The following is a 22,689-nucleotide window of genomic DNA, read 5'->3' on the forward strand; positions in this document are numbered from 1 at the left end:
TGCGATCGCCCAAAGGGCCGGTTGGACAAAAAATGAAAAAAATAATTTTATCCAATTCGTCTAAAAAACCTTTTTCTGCTGAACATTAGATGGGGGGGGGGGGGGTGGACCGGCCATGGAGCGATGATGATCATGTTTTATGTGGCCGCCACGTCATCACTGGAGTCGGGAATGGGCTGGTATAATAGACTTTCTTGGCCGGGTGTGCTGGGTGTGGGCCGGAATTCGGAATCCTGCAATGGGGATTCCGAATTTCATCCGAAAATTTCATCGGATTCACCCGACACTGTGGCCCACAAATTTACTAATTATTAAGTCACCTGCACCCTGTTTGTGGGGATACGCCAGAAACATCTGCCGATGGTTCATAACTCAAAAAAAAAATTCAATTTTAAGGCCTCAGCAAAATTTGATGATAGCTGGTCTGCTGGCTGAATATGAGTGCTACTTATTCAATATTACTATAACTGGTTAATCAAATGGTCAAAATTTTCTCAGCTAGTCCCATTTTTTAACCAGTTAAATTCTCTTGACTCTTGACGATACAATGATATTAATTAATAATATGATAATTTCACAGGTTGATGGTTGTAAATTATTTGACATATATTTATGAGATTATTATTTGACAGAGACTATAATCAGATATGCCACCAAATTGCATATTTGGGGTTCATTTTTCAAAATTTTCCAGGGGGAAAGCCCCCCCCCCCCCCCCCCGTCCGGGCTCCAACATGGGAGCACGTGCCGATTCCCGGCCCCAATCCACCTCTGGTTGCAATGTAAACTATAATTTTACTGTAATAATAAAGATCATTACTCTTTCACCCCCCTCCCAAATCCTACATTGTTGTAAATCTTGGAGACTACAAATCAACATACTTAGATCAGTCATGTCATAGTAAAAAATTTATTATTTTATCCAATAAAACCATAGACAGAAGTTGTTGATCATGTATTATTATCCCCCATTTTTCGAAACACTATTCAATCTCTTAAAACAGTAATAAATAAAGCACCTCTGCTTCAAATTGAACTAGAAAATTCCAATTTGGTGTAGTTGTTCATTAGTTGAATGCCTTTACTCAGTTTAATGATGAGCATAGGCAAACCAAATACATATATAAGCAATTTGAACATATAGTTTCATTACATCAACATCAATGGACATTTTCTGCTTAGGTTATGCAGAGTGATTTGATGAGTTTCATCTATTTATTTTGGGATTGAGGTGGGAGACATCAGCCTTACTGTTGTCTTGTTTAAATTACAAATAACCATTAATTAAGAATTATTGAACAGTAAAAATACCCAAAATCATTAAATTATTGACCTTATATAAATAAATTAGGCACTAATTGGTAATATATCAAAACAATTGTTGCAATAATGAAGATACACAACAGTGACAACACTATTATGTAATTAATCCTGGCAACTGTAGCAGACTTTCTGTTAGATTTTTTACGTTTATTTGGTCTAGAATCGGCCCCTGCTATCAGTGTATTTGTGATAGATTTGTACAATATTAAAAGTTTTGGATGTTTTTCCATAATTGTCAACATATCAACACCACTATAATACACTGACTGCCTTTGCATTAAACAATTATTAAAATAATACACATACTGTCCATCATATATTTCCCATAAATTAGGTTCATTCAATGGTGATTGTAGGAGTTGATTTAATAAAGAAGTAAACAAAAAGCATGACTGATATTCTGAATAAAGATGAAGAATTCGATCAGGAATGGTTTGCTGTCGGTCTCCTTCTGATAAGTCCAAATTTATTTCAACTAATTCTGAGAAAGTCAAAGATCCAAGAATTTCATCAATATCTATTATATGTCTATTAACTAATGAAAGAATAAAGTCTTGAATACATAAGCACATGTAGTAGAATTTTGTTATTACACTATGATGTGCTGAAATCAGATTCGATGTGGTTGTTTCACTTCTGGTATCATTGATCAAGGTCTTTATCTTCAGTATAAGAATAGTGAGTATTAATGATTCGATCTCCTGTTTCGACACTTCTGAATAATATACCCAGTAATTTAAGACAGCAATTAGGAAATGACTAGACGAGTGAAAGTGAGATAAAAACCCTTCCGTCACCCCAAGTGATTTTAACACTAATTCACGTCTGCTACTATGTGACATTTGAGATATCTCCATGACTGTAGGTAGTTTTCCATACTCTATGAAATTTATCCTAGGATCTACAAACACTGATGCTATACCTTTTCTGATCCTATCAATTTCTTCCACATGAGTGTGCCTGGTAACCTTCGTCTTTTTCCCCAATTCATCTTTCTGTTTGTTTTGTTGCGAAACACTTTGAAACAATATTCCATATATGACTTGACGAATACGTGTTGAAATTTTATGAGATGAAGGCTGATTTAAATCTTCCTTTTGACATGGAAGTATAATTCTATGAAGGATGGCCATATTTTGAATGTGAGGAGAAATACTTCCATCAAAAAGTCCCTTGATCAAAAATTCTGGAAACGGTTGTCCAAAGTAGTCTTTTCGACTAATACTAGAATACTGCAAGACACTATCAAAATATTCTGTCAAGTATGTCTTAGCCGAGTTGATCTTTGTGTAACATTTGATAGATGTGTCGATCACATTTTGTAGGCTGGCAATTCCTCCAATGTTGTCAAAATCTTTAGTGATGGCTGCTCTACCTTCACTAAATGTTTTGAACTGATCAAAATGATTAATGATTGCAGTTATCTTAGAAACTGTCTTTGTAGCATATCTGATTTTATGCTTCGGTTTTTCAAATTTTTCTGTGAAGGCCATAAATGTATCTTGTTTGATAAAATCATTGCCTAATACTGTAGCCAGTAGTGGTATCATTTCAGGATGAAAATTATCCAAGATTTGTTTGTAATGATTAAAGTGATATTTCTGTGTTGCTAGATAATGATATTTATGTTTTATTTCTATGGGACGGAAATCTACATAATTCAAAGGCAAGAAGCCTGCTTTGAGTCTGTACACAAAAAAATCACTATCATTACTTATGACTTGACAGTTCCACTGATTGGCCAAAATAGCAATTTCTTCATCAGCCTCAAAATCACATGTCACATGGGGGATATGTAATTTATCAAGTGTCTCTAGAAAAGCTTTGCTAGCTAAAATTGGCAGGAGACTGTTCTGATTTACAGCTTGCTTGATTCGTTTCGCAGCTCTCTCTTTCAAAGTCCGTAGTTTCGAATCTGATACCTCATAACCTCCATCAAAAATAACATACGCCTGAATATTACATAGTTTAAAGTTGGAAAATAACTGCTGGATTTTCTTACAATAGTTAAAATAATCTCCATCATATTGAAAGGTTGTGCTGTATTTATTATAAACAAAATGAATAAAGTTATTTCCATCCAGTATAACTTTACAGTCATGTAGTTTATAATCTTGTAGTAAAACTGGGTTATCATCAATAAATGCAGTCAAACCCTTCACACCCATTCTGTAGTTTCACTTAATCTTTCTGTCTACTAAGAAAGTTCTTGACTTGAATTGGTCTTTTACGAACTGACCAAAGAAGAGCACTGAAAAAAGAACACAGAAAAAAGTGCAACTACATAGTTTGAATTTAACACCATTAATCATAGGCATGCAAAATGGATACAGGCTATTATGCAGATGTATCAACAACAGCAAAAATATTTTTATGAACTGATATTTCTATAAACATTCTAATGACTGACAAATAGATAATGATAAAAACTACTGTACTAGAATAAAACTTTACTAGCTTTCTAGCCTAGACTTTTTCTTCAATTTCAACCAGAACTAGTAATTGTCAATTGGAAAGGGTAGAAACATGAATAATAGTTAATTTAGACAAACAAAATGAATAAATTTGACTGAAAAACATCATCCTACTATCTGATGGACTTACAAAATTTAATACACTCAAAGCCATTAAAAATACAATGCCTAATTCGTGAAATATTTCTGGTAAACGTTTTCTTGGGCTTTACTATCTTATGGCATATAGGTGAAACTTGTGATGGGTCTCTTTTTGTGGAGTTCTGGGTTTGAACCGAATATCAGTTCTTGGTAATGAACTTTGTTCGTGCAAACGCAACACTTGTCTTTTTTACGATTTTAAGCCGTCCCATGTCACACGTTTTGCACGTGCATTCCCTGCACTCTGACCCTTTAAATACAGATCAAAATTTCAACATTCATCATTTCGGAAAAATGACACACCTTACACAAGAAAACAGGAACAGAGCTATTGGCATGCTGGATCAGGTGGCTTCATAGGTAGCCGTCGCCAGACACTTTAATGTCCACCCATCGACCATTGCTTGCCTCAGACAACGATTTCACACCACTAGAATTGTTATGTACATTTGTTAAAAGTTGTTGCAGTAAATAAACTTTGAATTTGGCATTGCGTTTTTAATGGCTTTGCGTGTATATGTATTTTTCATTCTCAGCCAGTCATATCCTTCCTCCATGAGCCTATTTCCCCCCTTTCTGATCAATAAGATGCATTTATTTCTGTTAATTTAGGACATACATGTACATGTACCTTACTTCAAATCATGTATAGCGTCCCTACTAGAAAATCCTAGCTGTGCCATCACTGCCACTGATGACATCTTTCCTGCATTAATTAAAGGAGGTAAATCGCAAATACTTTGGGACCTAGAAATTGACACAAATGGGTCACAACGCATATAATAATGTAATATGAATGTATACAAACTGATTTACATTCAATCGTTTCTGTTTTTACTGCAGGGAGCCATGGTGGCTAGATGGTTAAGACGCTGGCTCGCTAGCCTGGAGATCGGGTGTTCGATCCCTGCATTGGCCGAGAAAGTTCATACAGATTTTCCGACATGGTTTCCCCTTGTCAGGCTGTCTAGTCCTGCCGATGAAACAAAAACCGAGGTCCTTTGTATATATTGGAATGCATGAAAAAGATCCCCTGGCAGTTGGAATTCGATATAAGAGTAGGCGATAGTGCCGCTGCCAGAGCAAAATTTTCCTCATAGCACACTGTATGGCGGATGCCCGTCTTCATTAGCCCAGTATAGGAGCAGAACAGTAGGATATTAAACCCCATTTCATTTCGTTTTTACTGTAATTTCTAATCAGTTATGATCGGCGAAATATGCCAGAAGTATCAATCGAATGGCAATCTCTAGCATTTGGTTATTGTATTTATTGCGTATGCTCTCCATATAAGAATATGTCGTTATCGTTTGACATGACTTGTGGAATATGTCTAGCCTCCTTCTTCGAGTCCCCTGTTACAAATGGCGCTGAAATGCATTATGGTACACGATTCGTGTACCAATGGTAAAATATTTATATTTATATTGTCTTAAATAGTGAATATCAGAAGTCCATCTCTTCCCAGTAAGATCACAACATCAATGTTGATTTAAACTGACAAATAATTTGTCTTTGCAATGTCGAAGACTTTGGATGATACTGATCGTTAGAGACTTGGCTACTTTAACAGTGGTTTTGAAGGAGTTCTGCGAAGCCTTGCAAAATGTCTTACCCGTCCTAGTAAATAGGTCAGTGCTCAGATTATTATGGTATTTCCAGCAGACATTCTCTCCGGCACTGGGCAGCAGTCTAATGTTATTTTCTACATGAAATTATAAAGAAAATTAATTAGATTAGACGATTAGTTTTCTTTTTACAAGTGATATCATCGTTAATGTGACGATCAAGTTTACAATTATGTTCTTTGGAGACTGTATTTTATAATAATATACACAAATATTTATATATATATAAACACAAATAAGGTCATTAATTGACACTGGACTGGGTAGGTCAGGTGGATCTTGTTTAGCACCATCATATATAGAACTGTACACTAGAATATACGATACTGGCTGTTTAATATTCCTCACCGTCTCGACGATCTTTTAATTCTTTACATACAAGAAATTTCGTTGAAATGTGTAGGGTTGGCCATGGGTTATACATAAACATTAAAAGTTATTTTAGCGAAACGCGGCTTATAACACGTGCTAATGTTTTGGTACAAGCGGTTACATAATAATTAAGCGCACGGGAATAATATCCTGCACTGTCGCATGACTTTGAGATACCTTATGTTGGGCGTGTGTGAGACATCTTACTTTCTCATGTTACTGTATCGAGTAAATTTTTAAAATAAACGAGGAGACGAAGGGTTTTTTATTTCCATTATATTATTCATATTTTGTCATTTGGTGTTAAATTATAAGAGTTCTAAATTTCATGACTATATCTAAGAGGATTCTACACCGCTGCATATTTTAATCTATAACACAATGCCACTTCGTTTATCTAATTTAATTCCTATCATTTTGGACAGTTTCAAAACAGATTTTGTATTTCAATGTTTATGATTGTTATTATTGTTTCCTAGACTGTTAATAGATTTAAACATTATGCAATGTTTGACTGGATCTTTATAAATGTATTTTAGATCAGAGTGTAATAAATAAACAACATGGCGTAGAAATTAATGAAACCTCTTTTTAGTTAGTAACTAAACTGTCCATTTCTTACAAAATACCCTTTCTGACCAAAAATACACGACTACACGCAAAATAATACCTTAAAACAGGTTACTGAACTATTGATTGAAGGGTATAACTGACTGACACGCGTACGACCGGAAGAATATGTGTGGGGGTTGGAGGTGCCAGGTGGGGATTGGAAATGAAATGCACGGAAATATTCCCGTTTACAGATACCGGTGTAGGGGCCTCCCCAAGAAAATCTGACGCCTTTTCCTGCTATTTCAGCCCCGTAAATAGTAACTTCAAAGTGGTCAAGCTATTTAATATAGCCATAGGTGGCTGCAGACCTGAATTCCATTCAATCATTAATACTATCAAATTTCTACTGAATTGGCCATGGATTAAAATATTTGGTCTGGAGCCACTCTGCTTTGTGCAACATTTTTAGGGCATCGATTATTATTTGTGAATACAGCTGCAACAGTCTGACTGGTTTTATTGGTATTCAGGTCGGCATAGATTAGAGAAGGGGATTTTGGTTGCAAAACTGTTGGACAAGAATAGCAGAAAAATGCAGTATTTAACTGCTACTAATGCATTATAATTATATGATTATTTAGTATTATAGGTCTGTTGGCATAAATTATAAAAATAAAACTGTACTCTCACTTTAACTATGCAGTACCACAGTGATTCTCAACCAGTGTGTCACAGCACACAGGTGTGCCGCGAGATCTTCCTGAGTGTGCCGCAAAATTTGAAAATGCGGAAAAACCATGTGATCCTAATTGAACATTTACTGGTGTCTACTGGTAAGCTCATAGCTGTTGGGTTTTTTTTTCTTCTTTATTTAGTTTGAGTCATTCTATGTGTCTAACTAGTCTGTGTATGCTGTTTATGTCTTGCCATGTTTTTTTTTGCAAAATTCAAATATTTTTCATATATATTTAGCCGGGTGTGCTGCTATTTTTACACATGTTTCAAGTTGTGCCGTTGACAAAAAAGGGTTGAGAACCACTGCTGAGTACCATATAAACCAATAACTGACCCCCTTCCCTTTTCCACATACAGGTAAACTTTAAAATTCATTGGATATACCGATGGAATTATTATGTGATATAGTTAAATTGGAATGTAATTTTTTATTTTCTTTATGAGATCAAGTTAGCTGAGATGAGCCTATATTTTATTTTATTACAGGTACCTTGGTATTAGGACAGTAAACCTACAATAATGTTCTATTACCAATAGTTAGTATAGGCACACTATCTCCCAGGTAGACCCAGCATTCATATTACTTGCTACAGAATTTTTGTACATGTAGCCTCATCAGTCATATGGTTTGCAACAATTTAAACATCAATCATTTGTTTTGTTGGGTGAAAAATATAACAAAATGTTGAAGACAGTGTATACTTTGAGTATATTTGGCTATTGTGTGATTGCATTACTTCTCAGATTGGCTTTAATTGGCTATGGAGAATGGCAGGATAGGACACTGATGGTGAAATTTACTGATGTTGATTATAAGGTCTTCTCAGATGCTGCTCATTATGTGCATCAGGTATATTCTTAAAGTATAAACATTGTTATTGTTACGTTACTAAAAGACATCATTAGCTATTTTACTTTCTGCTTTGTGTACTTCTTTTTAAATTTATACTCTTGTTTGAAATATTTGTAAAAGCTAACATGTTACTTTATAAAGTGAAATGATAAATATATATTTGAAATATTAATGTATTTTTAGATGCAAGTAATTTAATATATTGTGTATTTCAGGGAAAGTCACCATATAACAGATCAACCTACAGATATACACCTATATTAGCATACATGTTATTACCAAATATAACAGTAACACCATTGTTTGGAAAAGTTATGTTTAGTGTGTTTGATATATTGACGGGTTACTTAATATATCTAGTGTTAAAGCATCAGAAATATTCCATTCAACAAGCTCAGATGTACAGCTGTTTATGGCTGTATAATCCTCTACCCATGGCAGTATCAAGTCGAGGAAACGCAGAATCAGTTATGACAGCGTTAGTCATGATTTGTATGATGTCTTTATGTAAAAAACAAGTTATCTTGTCGGCTTTGCTGTATGGATTGACAGTGCACTTTAAAATATATCCTGTGACTTATGCATTAACTATATATTTTCATTTATCTCATCCATCAAGTAAAACAGATCATTATATTAAGAAAGTTGTGAATTTGTTTCTACCTAACAAAGATAAAGTTTATTTTGTTCTGGTCAGTGTATTAACATTAGTCTTACTCACAGTTGTGTTTTATCACTGGTAAGTATTGGGACACAAAATTTTCTCTGTACAGGTTCAAGGACACGATCATTTGGAAATATCCCATAACTAAGGAGAAAATGTTATGACTCAAGTAATGTAGTAGTCCCCCACTGTCCATATCAATACTGCATATATTTCAGCTCAAATGTAAGAATCTGGAATGATGTATGTCTACAAGCTTACTAGAAATAGGTGGTGGCTGTTTGATCTAATGAATACACATTAGATCATAAGATCTGTCATTGAGTCCAGTGGTGCAGTGTCTATCCCAAGCATATATGTGAAAAGGAATAGGGCCGCCTATACAATCTGGTGGGTATTTTTTCTGGGTTCTTCCGGTTTCCCCCCACTGCTAAAGACCCCTACAAATTATTGAAATAAATCTGTACCATATATTAGTCCCGAAATGACCTGGTTTGTATTGAATGGAAATTAAGCCCCATATCTGTCTCTTTCTCATATTACTAAAAATGAAAATCTATTAACTATATAGAGATAAAAGATTAAATCTTCTATATTTCAGGTATGGTTGGAAGTTTTTATATGAATCTTATATTTATCATATAGTAAGGAAAGACATCAGACACAACTTTTCTCCTTTTTTTTATATGTTATACCTGACAGCAGAACAGGACTCTGTATTATGGATGAAACTTTTAGTATTTTTACCTCAGCTCTGCCTAGTGTTAGCATTTTCTATGAAATATTACACAGATCTTCCAATGAGTTGGTTTCTCATTACCTTTGCCTTTGTTACCACCAATAAAGTTTGTACCTCACAGGTACGTTCATTTGATTACTGATTTGATTACAAAGACCATTGGTCATGTTGATGTAGATACTGAGCAAGTGTTAGATTGGGGGACTTTATTTTTAACAATGTTAAAAGCCCATATATCCATCAGAAATACACATGTCGTGAGAAAGGGTTATTTTAAATTCATTTTGGATTCCCATTTTCGCAGATTATTTCTAATTCTGGTGAAATGCTAGTCAGGGTGGGGAACCAGAGTTTTCTGCAATGTCACCCTAGTTGCGAAATGATGTTAAGCCCCAGGAATGAACAAACCGGAACCCGAAAATTAAGAGATCTGTTTTACTTTTAAATGCAATTCCAGCTAATCCTCAGTGTATTTAAACATTTTAGGGTTTTATGACGAATCAGATATTAAAATGACATTTGAAACCAATTTGGACCATTAACATTGGCCATTGATTTGCTTATTTTACCAAAGAAAGTCATGCATACAAATTTCAAAATAAAACCGGCAAATGAGTGTAAATTTGCTTTTCATTTTCACAATATATTTTGTGTAACTTTGACTTAGGACTTAGTTTCTGTGGAAAACCTATGTTCAAGATTAAATTTATGCAATTAATTTCATACTCAAGGTTATCCCGCGCCAACAAAGTTAGGGGAGGGATATTCAAATGGGGTCCATCCGTCCCGATTTCGTTTCTGGAGCATATCTCATGAACCGTTCAAGCTATCTTTATGAGAATTTGTACACACATCACCTATTATAGTAGTTGTGCCTTTTGCTAATTTGGAATTTCTCAGATTTAATAATTTTTGTGTTTCCATGGAAACAAATTTCAATTAGTTTTTTGTGTACAATTTTGTTTCCGGAGTGTATCTCATAAACCATTCAAGATATCTTCATGAAACTTTGTGAAAACATCAACCTATTATAGTAGTTGTGCCTTTTGCTATTTAGGAATTTCTTGGATATATATTTTTTGTGTTTCCTTGGAAACAAATCTGACTTAGTTTTTGGTGTACAATTTTGTTTCAAGAGCATATCTCATAAACCATTCAAGATATCTTCATGAAACTTTGTACACACCTTAACCTATTATAGTAGTTGTGCCTTTTGCTAATTTGGGATTTCTCTGATTTAATATTTTTTTGTGTTTGCATGGAAACAAATTTCAATTAGTTTTTGGTGTACAATTTTGTTTCCGGAGCGTATCTCATAAACCATTCAAAATATCTTCATGAAACTTTGTGCAAACATCAACCTATTATAGTAGTTGTGCCTTTTGCTAATTTGGAATTTCTCGGAATTAATAATTTTTGTGTTTTAACTTAGTTTTTGGTATATAATTATTATTCTATAGCATATATCAGAAACCTTTTTAACACTTTTACATTCATGAACCTATTGTTTTATTTTCTGATGTCCGTCCTTCTGTCCCAATTTTGTTTGCAGAGTATATTGTCCGTTCAAGAAATCTTTTTGAAACTTTGTACAAACATCAACTTTTTATAGTAATTTATTTTCTGATGTAATAATAATAATATATATTGTTTATAGACCATTACACACAAATTGTCTTAACCGTCTTTTAATGGGCGTACTACACATAGTATATACATAATAATAAATAAATAAAAACTATCAATAACTCATAAAAAATCTCAATTAAAGATATACAAATGTATGCCTATAAAAATATTAGTTTGACTAGTAGTATTATTGCCTAACTGAATAAATATGTTTTGAGGTTGGAATTAAATAGGCTGAATTTGGTGAGTGGTCTAAGTCTTAGTGGCAGCTCATTCCAGTGAGTAGGCATGGCACGACTGAAGGCGCGATCGCCATACAACTTACTGGTTTGTTTTCCATGTGTTTTGTGGGAAAAGGGTCGCAACTTCACCTCATCACTGCTTCTAGTCCGATAAGATGGAACTTGAATACTAATGATATCAGTATGGTAGCAAGGCGCCGACTCACTATGGCGTTTTAACTTGAAAATTATACATGACAGTTTGAAATAAATCCGCTTCTCAACTGGGAGCCAGTGTAGCTCTCCAAGTATGGGCGTCATCTCTGCGTGATGCTCCAGCTTCCTTCGGATCACCAGTCGAGAAGCGAAATTCTGAACATGTTGTAATTTCTTTAACTTGTATTTCGGGAAACCATAAAAAAGACTGTTGCAGTAATCCAGCTTTGATGTCACAAAGCCATGCACCAATTTCTCAGTACTGGCCTGGTCTAATAAATGCCGGATTCTTCCTATACGCCACAGTGAGTGAAAAGCCTTGCTAGACACACTTTCTTATCTGATCATCCATCAGTCCAGCCGAGTCCATCATCACCCCCAAGTCACGAGCGGAAGCTGATGGCGAAACAAGCACCTCACCAACTTGTACATCACCCGCAACAACCTGTGGACTCGCATTTTTCCTGCACGATGAGAAACGGACAATTTCAGTCTTATCGTCATTGAGTGCAAGTAAGTTTGCACGCATCCAGAGACGAATCTCATCTATACAGACCTCAATACGACCGGCAGAAATCGATGGCGGCTGATAATGTCCTCAACAGAACTGGGGAACACCAAATTCTAGGGGATGGTCGTCCGACACCACAGATCTAACTGAGACTCTTTGTGTTCTTCTTTGAAGAAAGGAACTGATCCAATCGTAAGCCTGACCACAGACGGCAAAACGTTTACGCAATCTGTTCATGAGGATGTTATGATCGATGGTGAAGAAGGCAGCAGAAAGGTCCAGTAATACCAATATGACATCACGTTGCTTATCAAAAGCGAGCACAACATCGTTCAGGGCTCTAAGGAGCGCCGTCTCGGTGCTGTGCCCCTCTCGATAAGCAGACTGAAATTGCCATAGAGGCCACCACTGGACAAGTCTTGGTGTAAGTGTGAAAAACCACACTTCTCTAGGAATTTGTCTAGGAAACCACAATTTGAAACTGGTCTGTAATGTTTTAGAGTATTGGGATCCAAACCAAGCTTTTTGATCAGGGGTCGGACAATGGCAGCTTTACACTCATCTGGGAAAACCCCAGACTCAAATGACACATTCAGGATACGTAGTAACAAAGGGGCCAATACATCACAACAATCCTTCACAAACTGCGTTGGTATTGGTTCCAATTCACATGTCTTCGCTGGCATTTTTGGAACAATGGAAATTACCTCATGTAGTGATAGGGGACTTGGTACCGTGAGCTCACAGTGGAATTGAATCATCAACAATCGGGATGTCATGGTTCATAAGTTTTGCTCGAATTGCAGCTATTTTCTCAGTGAAAAGTTCGCAAATGTCTCTGGAAGCATAGAAATCTCAACATTATTCGGAAGAATGCCAGCTGATGTTTTCTTAGAGCCTGAGATACTGTCAAAAATGTTGAAAAGTTCCTTTGAATCAGCTGCCCGAATTCGATTGCGATGAAATGACGCCTTTGATTCCTCGAGTAGCTTATTGTTTAACATACAGCAGCTTCCTGAGGTAGGCAAAGGTTGTTGTGCAAACCTTACAGGTAGTAGCCACCCTGCTTTGATGAGCTACTGTGATCAGAGTATGAATTTCTGACTAATCCCATTGATATTCCATGTGTTGGAATATGAGATTAATCTGATATATTTTTGTATTGATTACCAATAACATAAAGAAGTTGTTTTTCCTTATGCCTTCCAAACAAGTGCAAGGGTGTGGGATGTTGATGACTAGTCATCTTGTTTTTATTAATTAACCAACCTTTCTGGCTTAGCAAGACAAGTTAGATGATTTGTGCTTGAGATCTACTAAACAGTGGAATAATCTACGAAATCATGTGATTTACAGTAATTCTATCTGATAACTATGCCCAGTTCATTTTGTTGCATAGAAGTTGTGGGATGATTCTGACATTTTTGTCTGATGTGTTCCATTCTAAAAGAGAAAATACATGTAAAAGATAAAGTGATCAGTAATTCATTACAATTTCAAATTACACAACACTACTCTTTCACTTGACAGAAAGATCAAAGAGATTTTAAAATTATTTCTTAAAGATACATTATGGGAGATTATATAAAGAGAAAAGCTGGCAGTTCTCACTATAATAGTTAAAAACTAGATAATGTAAAGGGAATTTGCTGAAAATTTCAGTCAAATTGATCCACCCTGAACCAAGATTTTAGCGATTGAATTTTAGGCCTAGCCTCAATCATCATTACTAAAGTCGGTAAGATACAAAACATAGTCTTGATTATCTATTTCATGATTAAATCATGAATGAAAGTTGAGCAGCAAATCGGATCCTAATCCAGTAAATATCACAAGCTAGTGTTGACATCGAGAGTTGATTATGGTCTGGATAAGTTAATTAATAATTTAGATAACATTTCAGGCCTAAAGAAAGACCTGCAATAGACAGATTTAACTCTTGCATAATGTATGTTTAATAATAATGACATTACATGTATTTTTCAGTATTTTCTATGGTACCTTAGTCTCTTACCACTGATTATTCCTTCTATTCAAATGTCTATAAGAAGAGCCACAGTTCTAACCATCACCTGGTTCCTCGGACAGGTAATAATTTCAGCATTTTATATCAAGCATATGCATTAAACTAACAAACATTTTATTTACATTTCTTGACAATAAAATAGAAAGTATATGACCCCCCCCCCCCCCAAAAAAAAGATCCTGCATTTAATTATAATAGACGATTACAAAAGATGGTGTATTGTGATCCTTAAACAAGAGAGAGAGAAATGGGGTATAACATCTGCTTGACACTAATTATGTCATTTTGGGATTTACAAATGATAAAATTTATTCTAATAATTCACTTGCTCGGAGGGGTCTTTAGCAGTGGGATGGAGCCAGAGGACCCAGAGAAAATTCATGAGATTGGACAAGACGATTCTATGCATTGTCATGTACAAGCTTGGGATCGAAACCATGCCACTTGACTCTAAGATCTTATTGTCTAAAGCACACACGTTAGACAACTCGACTACCCAGTCCCACGAACCATCAACAAAGGCTGTAATGTACCTAAAAGAAACAGTTAAACCATGGCCATTCTTGTAACTGTATGTTGTTTGATTTATACAGACCAGCATCCCATCTTCATTAGCCCAGTCGGTGCAGAAAAAGTAGGAGGTTAAACCTCATTTTATTTCATTTCCCAGACCAGAAATCTGAGAATTGCGAAAGAAGTTGATCAATTACAAAGTGTTGGGTTAATGAAAATTTTATTGTAAAGCACTATCAGATGAAATACTTGATAATCAAATATAAATTATCTTATTATAATCTGTAGTATTATCTTTTACTTGTAGGCTGTATGGTTACAGGCTGCCTACCTATTAGAGTTCAAAGGTCAAAACACATTTATCTGGATTTGGATGGCTGGACTGTTATTTTTTACCATTAATTTTAATATCATTTACAATATTATAGAATATTATAAACCACTAATGCCAGTACCTTCATATTTATCAAAGAAAAGAAAATAACATTTTTATATACTATAAAGAAATTAAATGAACAAATTATTTAACTTTTAAGCAACAGTGGCAAAATTTCATTGGTTAAAATAAACCGCTGTTCCTGCCATGTGAAATGTGTTGGGGGATTATTTTCGCCATTTCCAAACTCAAAATGTTTACTGATGTCTATGGCTAAGCTAGATTTAATCAGTCCAACCCCTCCTATCGTAGGTGTTGCAGGATGATAAATTCTTCCAGTGTCTGGTAACATACACACTTTTTCTGGTTGAAAAGCAACTGTTAGAAGCTCTCCAGCTCCCCCGTAGGATAAATAGTCTATTCCATCTTTATGTTGAGGTAAAATATGAGTATACACAATGGGTTTATCGTCACAGTGAATATAATTCCTCTCACGACCACACGGAGAAAAGTAAGGAAATTCGTCTTCATATTTTCCAGTTGTATTCATCTTCAAGCGTTTGAAGAAAAACTGAAGAAATGTCTTTTCTGAGGAATAGAAAACATATTAAAGATACATTATGAGAGATTAGATAAAGAGCCAGCAGTTCTCACTATAATAGTTAAAAACTAGATAATGTAAAGGGAATTTGCTGAAAATTTCAGACAAATTGATCCGCTCTGAACCAACATTTTAGTGATGGAATTTTCACCTAGCCCTGATGATCATAACTAAAGTTGGTACGATAAAAAACTAGTCTCGATTATCCATTTCATGATTAAATCATGAATGAAAGTTGAGCAGCAAATCGGATCCTAATACAATAAATATTGCAAGCTAGCGTTGACATCGAGTGTAGATTATGGTCTGGATAAAGAAAGACCTCCAATAGACAGATTTAGCTCTTGCATAATGTTTGTTTAATAATTCAAATAACATTTCAGGCCTAAAGAAAGAACTGCATTAGGCAGATTTAGCTATTGCATAATGTATGTTTAAATGGGCATTAAGTAAGATTAGATAAAGAGCTGACAAAACAGTATATGCTGAAAATTTCAGTCAAATTACTTCCCTCTGAACCGAGATATTAGCGATTCAATTTTAGGTTAGCCTCGATTGTCAGGCTGCATTTCTTAACGTATCATCTTGAAACTTTGCATACTTATACTTATACCCTAAGGAACATCCCTATTGTTTGTGGTGCATGCCCAACCCCCAGAAGCAGAACCACACACATTGTTTTTGTGTGTGTCGCCTACAGGCCACAATTCTTAATCGATAGTCTTGAAAAATTTTCATACTTATTCCTTATACCCTTAGGATGATCCCTATTGTTTTTGGTGCATGCCCGACCACCAGGGGCAGAACCACACCCATTTCTTGTATTTGTCATCTACCGGCTGCATTTCTTAACTTATCATCTTGACATTTTGCAATCTTATTCCTTATACCCTAAAGCCGCATTTACACAATACAACCAATCCATACAACCATCAGATGCAACAGTTGCATCCGACCAAGTATGTAATACGAAGGTTGTGGACCCTCTAGAGGTCACAATTTTTATCCGATTTTGATGAAACTTAAAATAGATGTTTATGTCCCAAAGATTTGCACACTTCAGACAATAACTTCCTGGATTATGGCCCCTGATTGTACGAAAAATTGCTTTTGTTTTTAGCTTGTTCTCTCTCCACCTGGGTTTACCTAGTCAGTGGTACAAGATGGGGGGGAGGGCTTGCAATGAAAGGTGTCTTAACATTTCGGCCCGGTTGCTGCAGAAAATAAGATGTTAAACCATACTTCAATTTCATAAGATTTGTTGATTACAAGGTAATACAATGCTAAATTTATTCAGATCTTAAAGTACAAAAACTTTACCTTTAAAACAAGATGTGAAATGCCCAACCCCCAGAAGCAGAACCACACACATTGTTTTTGTGTGTGTCGCCTACAGGCCACAATTCTTAATCGATAGTCTTGAAAAATTTTCATACTTATTCCTTATACCCTTAGGATGATCCCTATTGTTTTTGGTGCATGCCCGACCACCAGGGGCAGAACCACACCCATTTCTTGTATTTGTCATCTACCGGCTGCATTTCTTAACTTATCATCTTGACATTTTGCAATCTTATTCCTTATACCCTAAAGCCGCATTTACACAATACAACCAATCCATACAACCATCAGATGCAACAGTCGCATCCGACCAAGTATGTAATACGAAGGTTGTGGACCCTCTAGAGGTCACAATTTTTATCCGATTTTGATGAAACTTAAAATAGATGTTTATGTCCCAAAGATTTGCACACTTCAGACAATAACTTCCTGGATTATGGCCCCTGATTGTACGAAAAATTGCTTTTGTTTTTAGCTTGTTCTCTCTCCACCTGGGTTTACCTAGTCAGTGGTACAAGATGGGGGGGAGGGCTTGCAATGAAAGGTGTCTTAACATTTCGGCCCGGTTGCTGCAGAAAATAAGATGTTAAACCATACTTCAATTTCATAAGATTTGTTGATTACAAGGTAATACAATGCTAAATTTATTCAGATCTTAAAGTACAAAAACTTTACCTTTAAAACAAGATGTGAAATTTTTCATTTTAGCATCATCTAGAAAAAGCTGCAAAAAATTTTTCAAATTATTACAATGTGCTAAGAAGACATTTTTACATTTTAATATAACTTTTATTTTCAAATACCACCAATTATGTTCTTAATTTATTTAAAATATATTGACATGTATGTATGTATATTATGTAGTAATCAATAACCGATAGTTTTCCTGAAATATATTATTGTGGAATAAATCTTATTTTTTCAATGCATGTGAGAAATTAAATGCGATGAAAAAGAATTGGGTGCAACACAAAAATTTCACACTGGCTAAATTTAGCAGTAAAAGCCCTGAAGTGGAGGTCATATCATCATCTACAATTTTTATACGCCCACATTTTCATGTGGACTATATTGTCGTCGCCCCTGTCCGTTCGTTCGTCCAAAATTGTTTGTGAACACTACACGTCACAATTTTTATCCAATTTGAATGAAACTTGAAATATAGGTTTATCACCCTAAGATCTGTAACTTCATGGATTATGGCCCCTGATTGTACGAAAAATCACTTTTTTAGCTTGTGAACACAGAAGGTCACAATTTTTATCCGATTTCGTTTAAACTTGAAATGTATGTTTATGACCCACAGATCTAGGTTCCTTTCGATATTCGTGTATATCGGACCATAACTTCCTGAATTATGGCCCCTGATCGTACGAAAAATCACGTTTTAGCTTGTGGACCCAATCGAGGTCACAATTTTTATCCGATTTAAAAAACCGTGTGAAGATATCACTGTTACACCCTAAGGATGGTTGAGTTCGAATTTCGTAAAAATCGGATCAAAACTGACGGACAAGATGGCAGCCCCTCGTTTGCGAATAGTGTCAAAATATTGTGTATCAGGGTTGTTGACCCTCTGGAAGTCACACTTTTCATCTGATTTTGATGAAACTTGAAATTCAAGTTTATAACCCAAATATCTTGGTTCCTGTTCATTTTCGTACATATCGAATCGTAACTTTTTGAATTATGGCCCCTGATTGTACGAAAAATCGCTTTTTTAGCTTGTGGTCCCTCTAGAGGTCACAATTATTATCTGATTTAAAAAAAACGTTTGAATATATCACCATTACACTGAAATGTCGGTTGAGTTCGAATTACGTGAAAATCGGATCAAAACTGTCAGAAAAAATGGCCGCACCTCATACGCTAATAGTGTAAACATATGGTATATCAAGGTTGTGGATCCTCTAGAGGTCACAAACTTGTAATACATGTTTATAACTCAAAGATCTTGGTTCCTTTGACTATTTGCTCATATCAGACTGTAACTTCCTGGATTATGGCCCCTGATTGTTCGAAAAATTGCATTTTTAGCTTGGGAATTCTTTAGAGGTCACAAGTTTTTTCCGATTTTAAAAACTGTTTAAATACATCACCATTCCACCATAATGAAGGTTGAATTCAAATTTCAGGAAAATCGAAATGAAACTGTCCGACAAAATGGCTGCTCTTTGTATGCAAATTGTGTAGAAGTTTGTAATACGAAGGTTGTGGACCCTCTAGAGGTCACATTTTTTATCCGATTTTGATGAAACTTAAAACATATCTTTATATCCCAAAGATATCTGTCCCTTTTGATATTTGCACATTTCAGGCAATAACTTTCTGGATTATTGCCCCTGATTGTACAAAAAATTGCGTTTGTTTTTAGCTTGTTCTCTATCCATCTCTTGCAAAATGTGGGCGTATCCTGCCTGGCAGATGCTGGTTTCTAATTTGAGTAAAAAGGGAAACCGAAGAATCCTATCAGAATTTACAATTTTTGTGTTGCAAGTCACAAAGTTATATATTGAATTACATGCAAATTGCAGGCATCACTGATAGCTTCAAGAATCTGAGATTTGGATGGGGGGGGGGGGAACCGTTTATGATGAATTAAAGTTATAAACATTAAAACCACTTCCACTATCCCAGACTCTACTCCAAGCAGAACTGCTTACACCGTCAGTCTAAACCACCTTTAACAATCACAACTCTGAGGTATAAAAATCCCTGAAAAAACTGACAGTCATAATTTGTAATTATCAAAAGAAATGAGGTGGGGGTAAAATTCCATTAGAGAGAAAGGGAAATGGGGTTTTACATCCACTCGACACATGGTTATTATTGGACTAATGTATTGTTCAATTTAATTTCAATAATGTTTAGCAGTGGGAGGAAACTATGGGGGCCCGGAGAAAACCCACAGGACAGGTGACCCTACTCCTTGTCACATACAAGCTGGGAATTCAAACCATGCCACTAGACAGACCTTATGATCTAAAGCACACACCTTAAGACCATTCGACCAATAAACACCCTGTTAATGTCCACTGATTTCATACTAATCAATAATTTGATTTCCCCCCGCCCCCCAATCTTCGATCAGCAGTGAATGGAAACAGGTTATGTAGGTCCACTTATCCTAGTTGAGATATGTCATACATGTAAATGTATAACAAAAATGAAATGGATTTTAACGTCTTACTTTTGTTTCCCATATAACAAATTATCACCTCTTAATTTAATCAATAAGAAAGAACATTTTAAACTTTAATGTTAAAATTACTCACTATCAAATAAGTTGACATTTTAATCAAAGCCAATCACACCTTAACACTGCTTACTGACATACATGAAGCTATCAAATTAAAGGAGAAGTCCCAGGTTAAACTCGGTCTCTAGGGAAAAAACCCAGTTAGGTAAGAATGCAAAACAAATGCCAAAATCTGAATAAATAGTTGGGTTAAAACCATAAACAAAGGCTATCAGAAAGCCATCACATCAAATACATGTACATTTTACAGGCAGATCAAGTCCATCTACAACTTCACCTGACAACTGGATGTTCAGATAATTGTTTGGGACTAGAAAATGCCAAAAAGAGGTACAAGAGCCTTTAACAAATAATTAACCAGTTTTATTCACTGAAATACATCTGAGATTTTACCTTTAAATTCAGCACCCTGCTGTTTACATCCATTATATGGCCTATAATAATTAATGGCAACTTTTATTTTATTAAGAACCAGTGACGTATGTGCCATTGGTGGATGGGGTTGGGGCAGTTACGGGTGAGGAGATCTGATGTTTGGGGAAAATAAGATAATATTTGGGAACCCATACCTGTAATGGTACCCCTGCCAAAACAATTAGTCCTGTATGTAACTCATTGAGTGGGTTCAGGGTCAATTACAAACTGTTATTATAGCATTTCCATTGATGGTTGTTGATATTAAAGTAGTTAAGTCTATAAATCAATATCATCCAAAGTCTTACACGTTGAAAACACAAAATATTTGTCAATTCAAATCAACATTGATGTTGTGATCTTACCGGAAAAAGGTAGGCTTCTGATATCCAATATTTAAGACCAAATAAACATTTTACCATTGGTACACGAATCGTGTACCATAGTGCGTTTCAGCGTCATTTGTAACAAGTGACCAGAAAGAACAAGGCTAGACATATTCCACAACTCATGTCAAACAGTGACGCCATATCTTATCTTGAGAGCATGCGCAATAGACTGGAATAACCAGACGCTAGAAATTGCCATTCAGTTGACACTTATGCTGTATTTCGCTGGACACTGATTTGAAATTAGAGTCAAAATGGAAACAACTGAATGTAAATTAGTTTATATACAATCAGATTACATTATTATATGTGTTGCGACCCATTTGGGTCAATTTCTAGGTCCCAAATATTAGCTATTTAGCTTCTTTAAGTATAAGGATGAACAAACCCATATTACAGTGGTAGTACATCACTAGTACCACTAAATTTAGTACATGGGATGACTAATTGCAATTTGTGTGAAGATGATGTCTCTAGGGGGGGCCGGGGGCTTACTCCCCCATATAAATTTGTGAATCTAGAGTCCCTGAAATGCCATTTCCTGGACTTGGGGGGAAGATTTTGCAAAATTCTGATGTTCAGAAAACACTTATACCATGAGTAAAATTGAGTACTACCCATGGGAATTCATGTTATTTATTAAGAATTTTGCAAGAACTTAAAGTACTGTGAATACTTCTGAAAGTGATAATAATCACATCATTACATGGACCTATACCTTTGATATACTGTTGTGGTGAATATACATAAATTAACAAAGCTATGATTATGTCATCATATTTTCATCAAGCCTCTGCGCTTAAGTCAAGTTTGAACACCGATAGGCGACTTGGTCACGATCACATGCAAGTCATTAATTAGTTCAATGAAGCGTTCCTGTTTCAATACTGAACACATAACAGTTTTTACTAATTTGAGCGTTGAAAAACTGGCCCATAGTGATATCCAATCAAAGCAATCATACATATACACAGATCTTCATACATATTAAGTATTTTGGATTTTTCCCTTCTAATTTGGCATTGTTTGTTTACCTCATTAATTCATTTAGCCTAGTTGCCGATGCAAAATTCTGAGACCGACTGCACTTATTTTTTGACTGACTATTTTATTTCCTGGGGGGTGGGGTGGGGGGTACATTTACACCCCTCAGTGAGGGATACCCTTACTACATTTTTGTTGTGTGTGGTGTGAGTCCCATGAGTGTTAAATTTTTCAGGGAATGTTATTGAAAATAATTACGATGCCGGAAATGCATCTTTAAAAACATGAAGACACATATATCTGCTGTCCCAAGAACGACAACCGGCCAAAATTAATGAAGAGGAAATCATCATTTTATTGAATTAACCATCATATTATATTTTTACCTGCCCTTGATGATCAATAAAATAAAAGTATTCTCGTATCTTTGGCTCTGGTGATTGACCTTGTACATAGTGAAGAAATCTTGAAGGGAGTGTGTTTACTTTCTGTAATACCCTCATGTACGTCATCATGGTGCTCATTTTCTTTTAGGTATTTAATTTTATAACCCTAAAACGCAATATTACGCATTAACCCAATGTCAACAGCAATAAACAAACACAAACACACCATTTGTTTACATAGGAAGTAATAAATGCGCATGTACTGATTACTGATATCGTAAAGACACGAATTGCGGTTGGCTATAACAGACCGGAAGCTTACTGATGGACGAATAGGAT

General features: G+C 35.4%; 3 protein-coding genes across 5 annotated transcripts; 1 reads left to right on the forward strand and 2 right to left on the reverse strand.

Annotated features, from left to right (window-relative positions):
• Positions 1-741: 741 nt before the first annotated feature.
• On the reverse strand, positions 742-6,045 carry LOC126814539 (protein asteroid homolog 1). Its single transcript, XM_050539760.2, has 3 exons — positions 5,915-6,045; positions 5,554-5,643; positions 742-3,574 (listed from the first exon to the last, which is right to left on the reverse strand). The coding sequence occupies exon 3, from the start codon at positions 3,489-3,491 to the stop codon at positions 1,335-1,337; it is 2,157 nt and encodes a 718-aa protein (XP_050395717.1). The 5' UTR covers positions 3,492-3,574; positions 5,554-5,643; positions 5,915-6,045; the 3' UTR covers positions 742-1,334.
• A 417-nt stretch (positions 6,046-6,462) lies between these two features.
• LOC126814553 (GPI mannosyltransferase 1) lies at positions 6,463-15,135 on the forward strand. 3 transcript variants are annotated; one of them, XM_050539787.1, is made up of 6 exons: positions 6,463-6,532; positions 7,715-8,078; positions 8,297-8,820; positions 9,347-9,605; positions 14,048-14,149; positions 14,908-15,135. In XM_050539787.1, exons 2-6 carry the CDS (start codon positions 7,911-7,913, stop codon positions 15,082-15,084), a joined length of 1,230 nt encoding a protein of 409 aa, XP_050395744.1. In that variant the 5' UTR covers positions 6,463-6,532; positions 7,715-7,910; the 3' UTR covers positions 15,085-15,135. The 3 variants fall into 3 exon arrangements, with proteins under 3 accessions (XP_050395744.1, XP_050395747.1, XP_050395745.1); XM_050539790.2 differs by having other exon boundaries at positions 6,518-6,618; XM_050539788.1 differs by lacking the exon at positions 6,463-6,532 and adding an exon at positions 6,542-6,810.
• Positions 14,804-22,605, reverse strand: LOC126814564 (UPF0598 protein CG30010). Its single transcript, XM_050539813.2, has 3 exons — positions 22,351-22,605; positions 17,594-17,642; positions 14,804-15,564 (listed from the first exon to the last, which is right to left on the reverse strand). The coding sequence occupies exons 1-3, from the start codon at positions 22,486-22,488 to the stop codon at positions 15,125-15,127; spliced, it is 627 nt and encodes a 208-aa protein (XP_050395770.1). The 5' UTR covers positions 22,489-22,605; the 3' UTR covers positions 14,804-15,124.
• Between the last annotated feature and the right edge of the window lie 84 nt (positions 22,606-22,689).

This window comes from Patella vulgata, chromosome 3 (genome assembly GCF_932274485.2).
Source record: "Patella vulgata chromosome 3, xgPatVulg1.2, whole genome shotgun sequence".
In the NCBI taxonomy this organism is placed as follows: Eukaryota; Metazoa; Mollusca; class Gastropoda; family Patellidae; genus Patella; species Patella vulgata.

Excerpts from the sequence above, each read along its gene's own strand:
- LOC126814539 (XM_050539760.2), bottom strand. The coding sequence starts at position 3,491 with ATGGGTGTGAAGGGTTTGACTGCATTTATTGATGATAACCCAGTTTTA.
- LOC126814553 (XM_050539787.1), top strand. The coding sequence starts at position 7,911 with ATGTTGAAGACAGTGTATACTTTGAGTATATTTGGCTATTGTGTGATT. Across the intron at positions 8,079-8,296 it reads CTGCTCATTATGTGCATCAG|GGAAAGTCACCATATAACAG; the intron begins GTATATTCTTAA and ends TGTGTATTTCAG. Across the intron at positions 9,606-14,047 it reads ATAAAGTTTGTACCTCACAG|TATTTTCTATGGTACCTTAG; the intron begins GTACGTTCATTT and ends TGTATTTTTCAG.
- LOC126814564 (XM_050539813.2), bottom strand. The coding sequence starts at position 22,488 with ATGAGCACCATGATGACGTACATGAGGGTATTACAGAAAGTAAACACA. Across the intron at positions 17,643-22,350 it reads TTATTGATCATCAAGGGCAG|CTTTTTCTAGATGATGCTAA; the intron begins GTAAAAATATAA and ends AATTTTTTGCAG. Across the intron at positions 15,565-17,593 it reads TTTCACATCTTGTTTTAAAG|AAAAGACATTTCTTCAGTTT; the intron begins GTAAAGTTTTTG and ends TCTATTCCTCAG.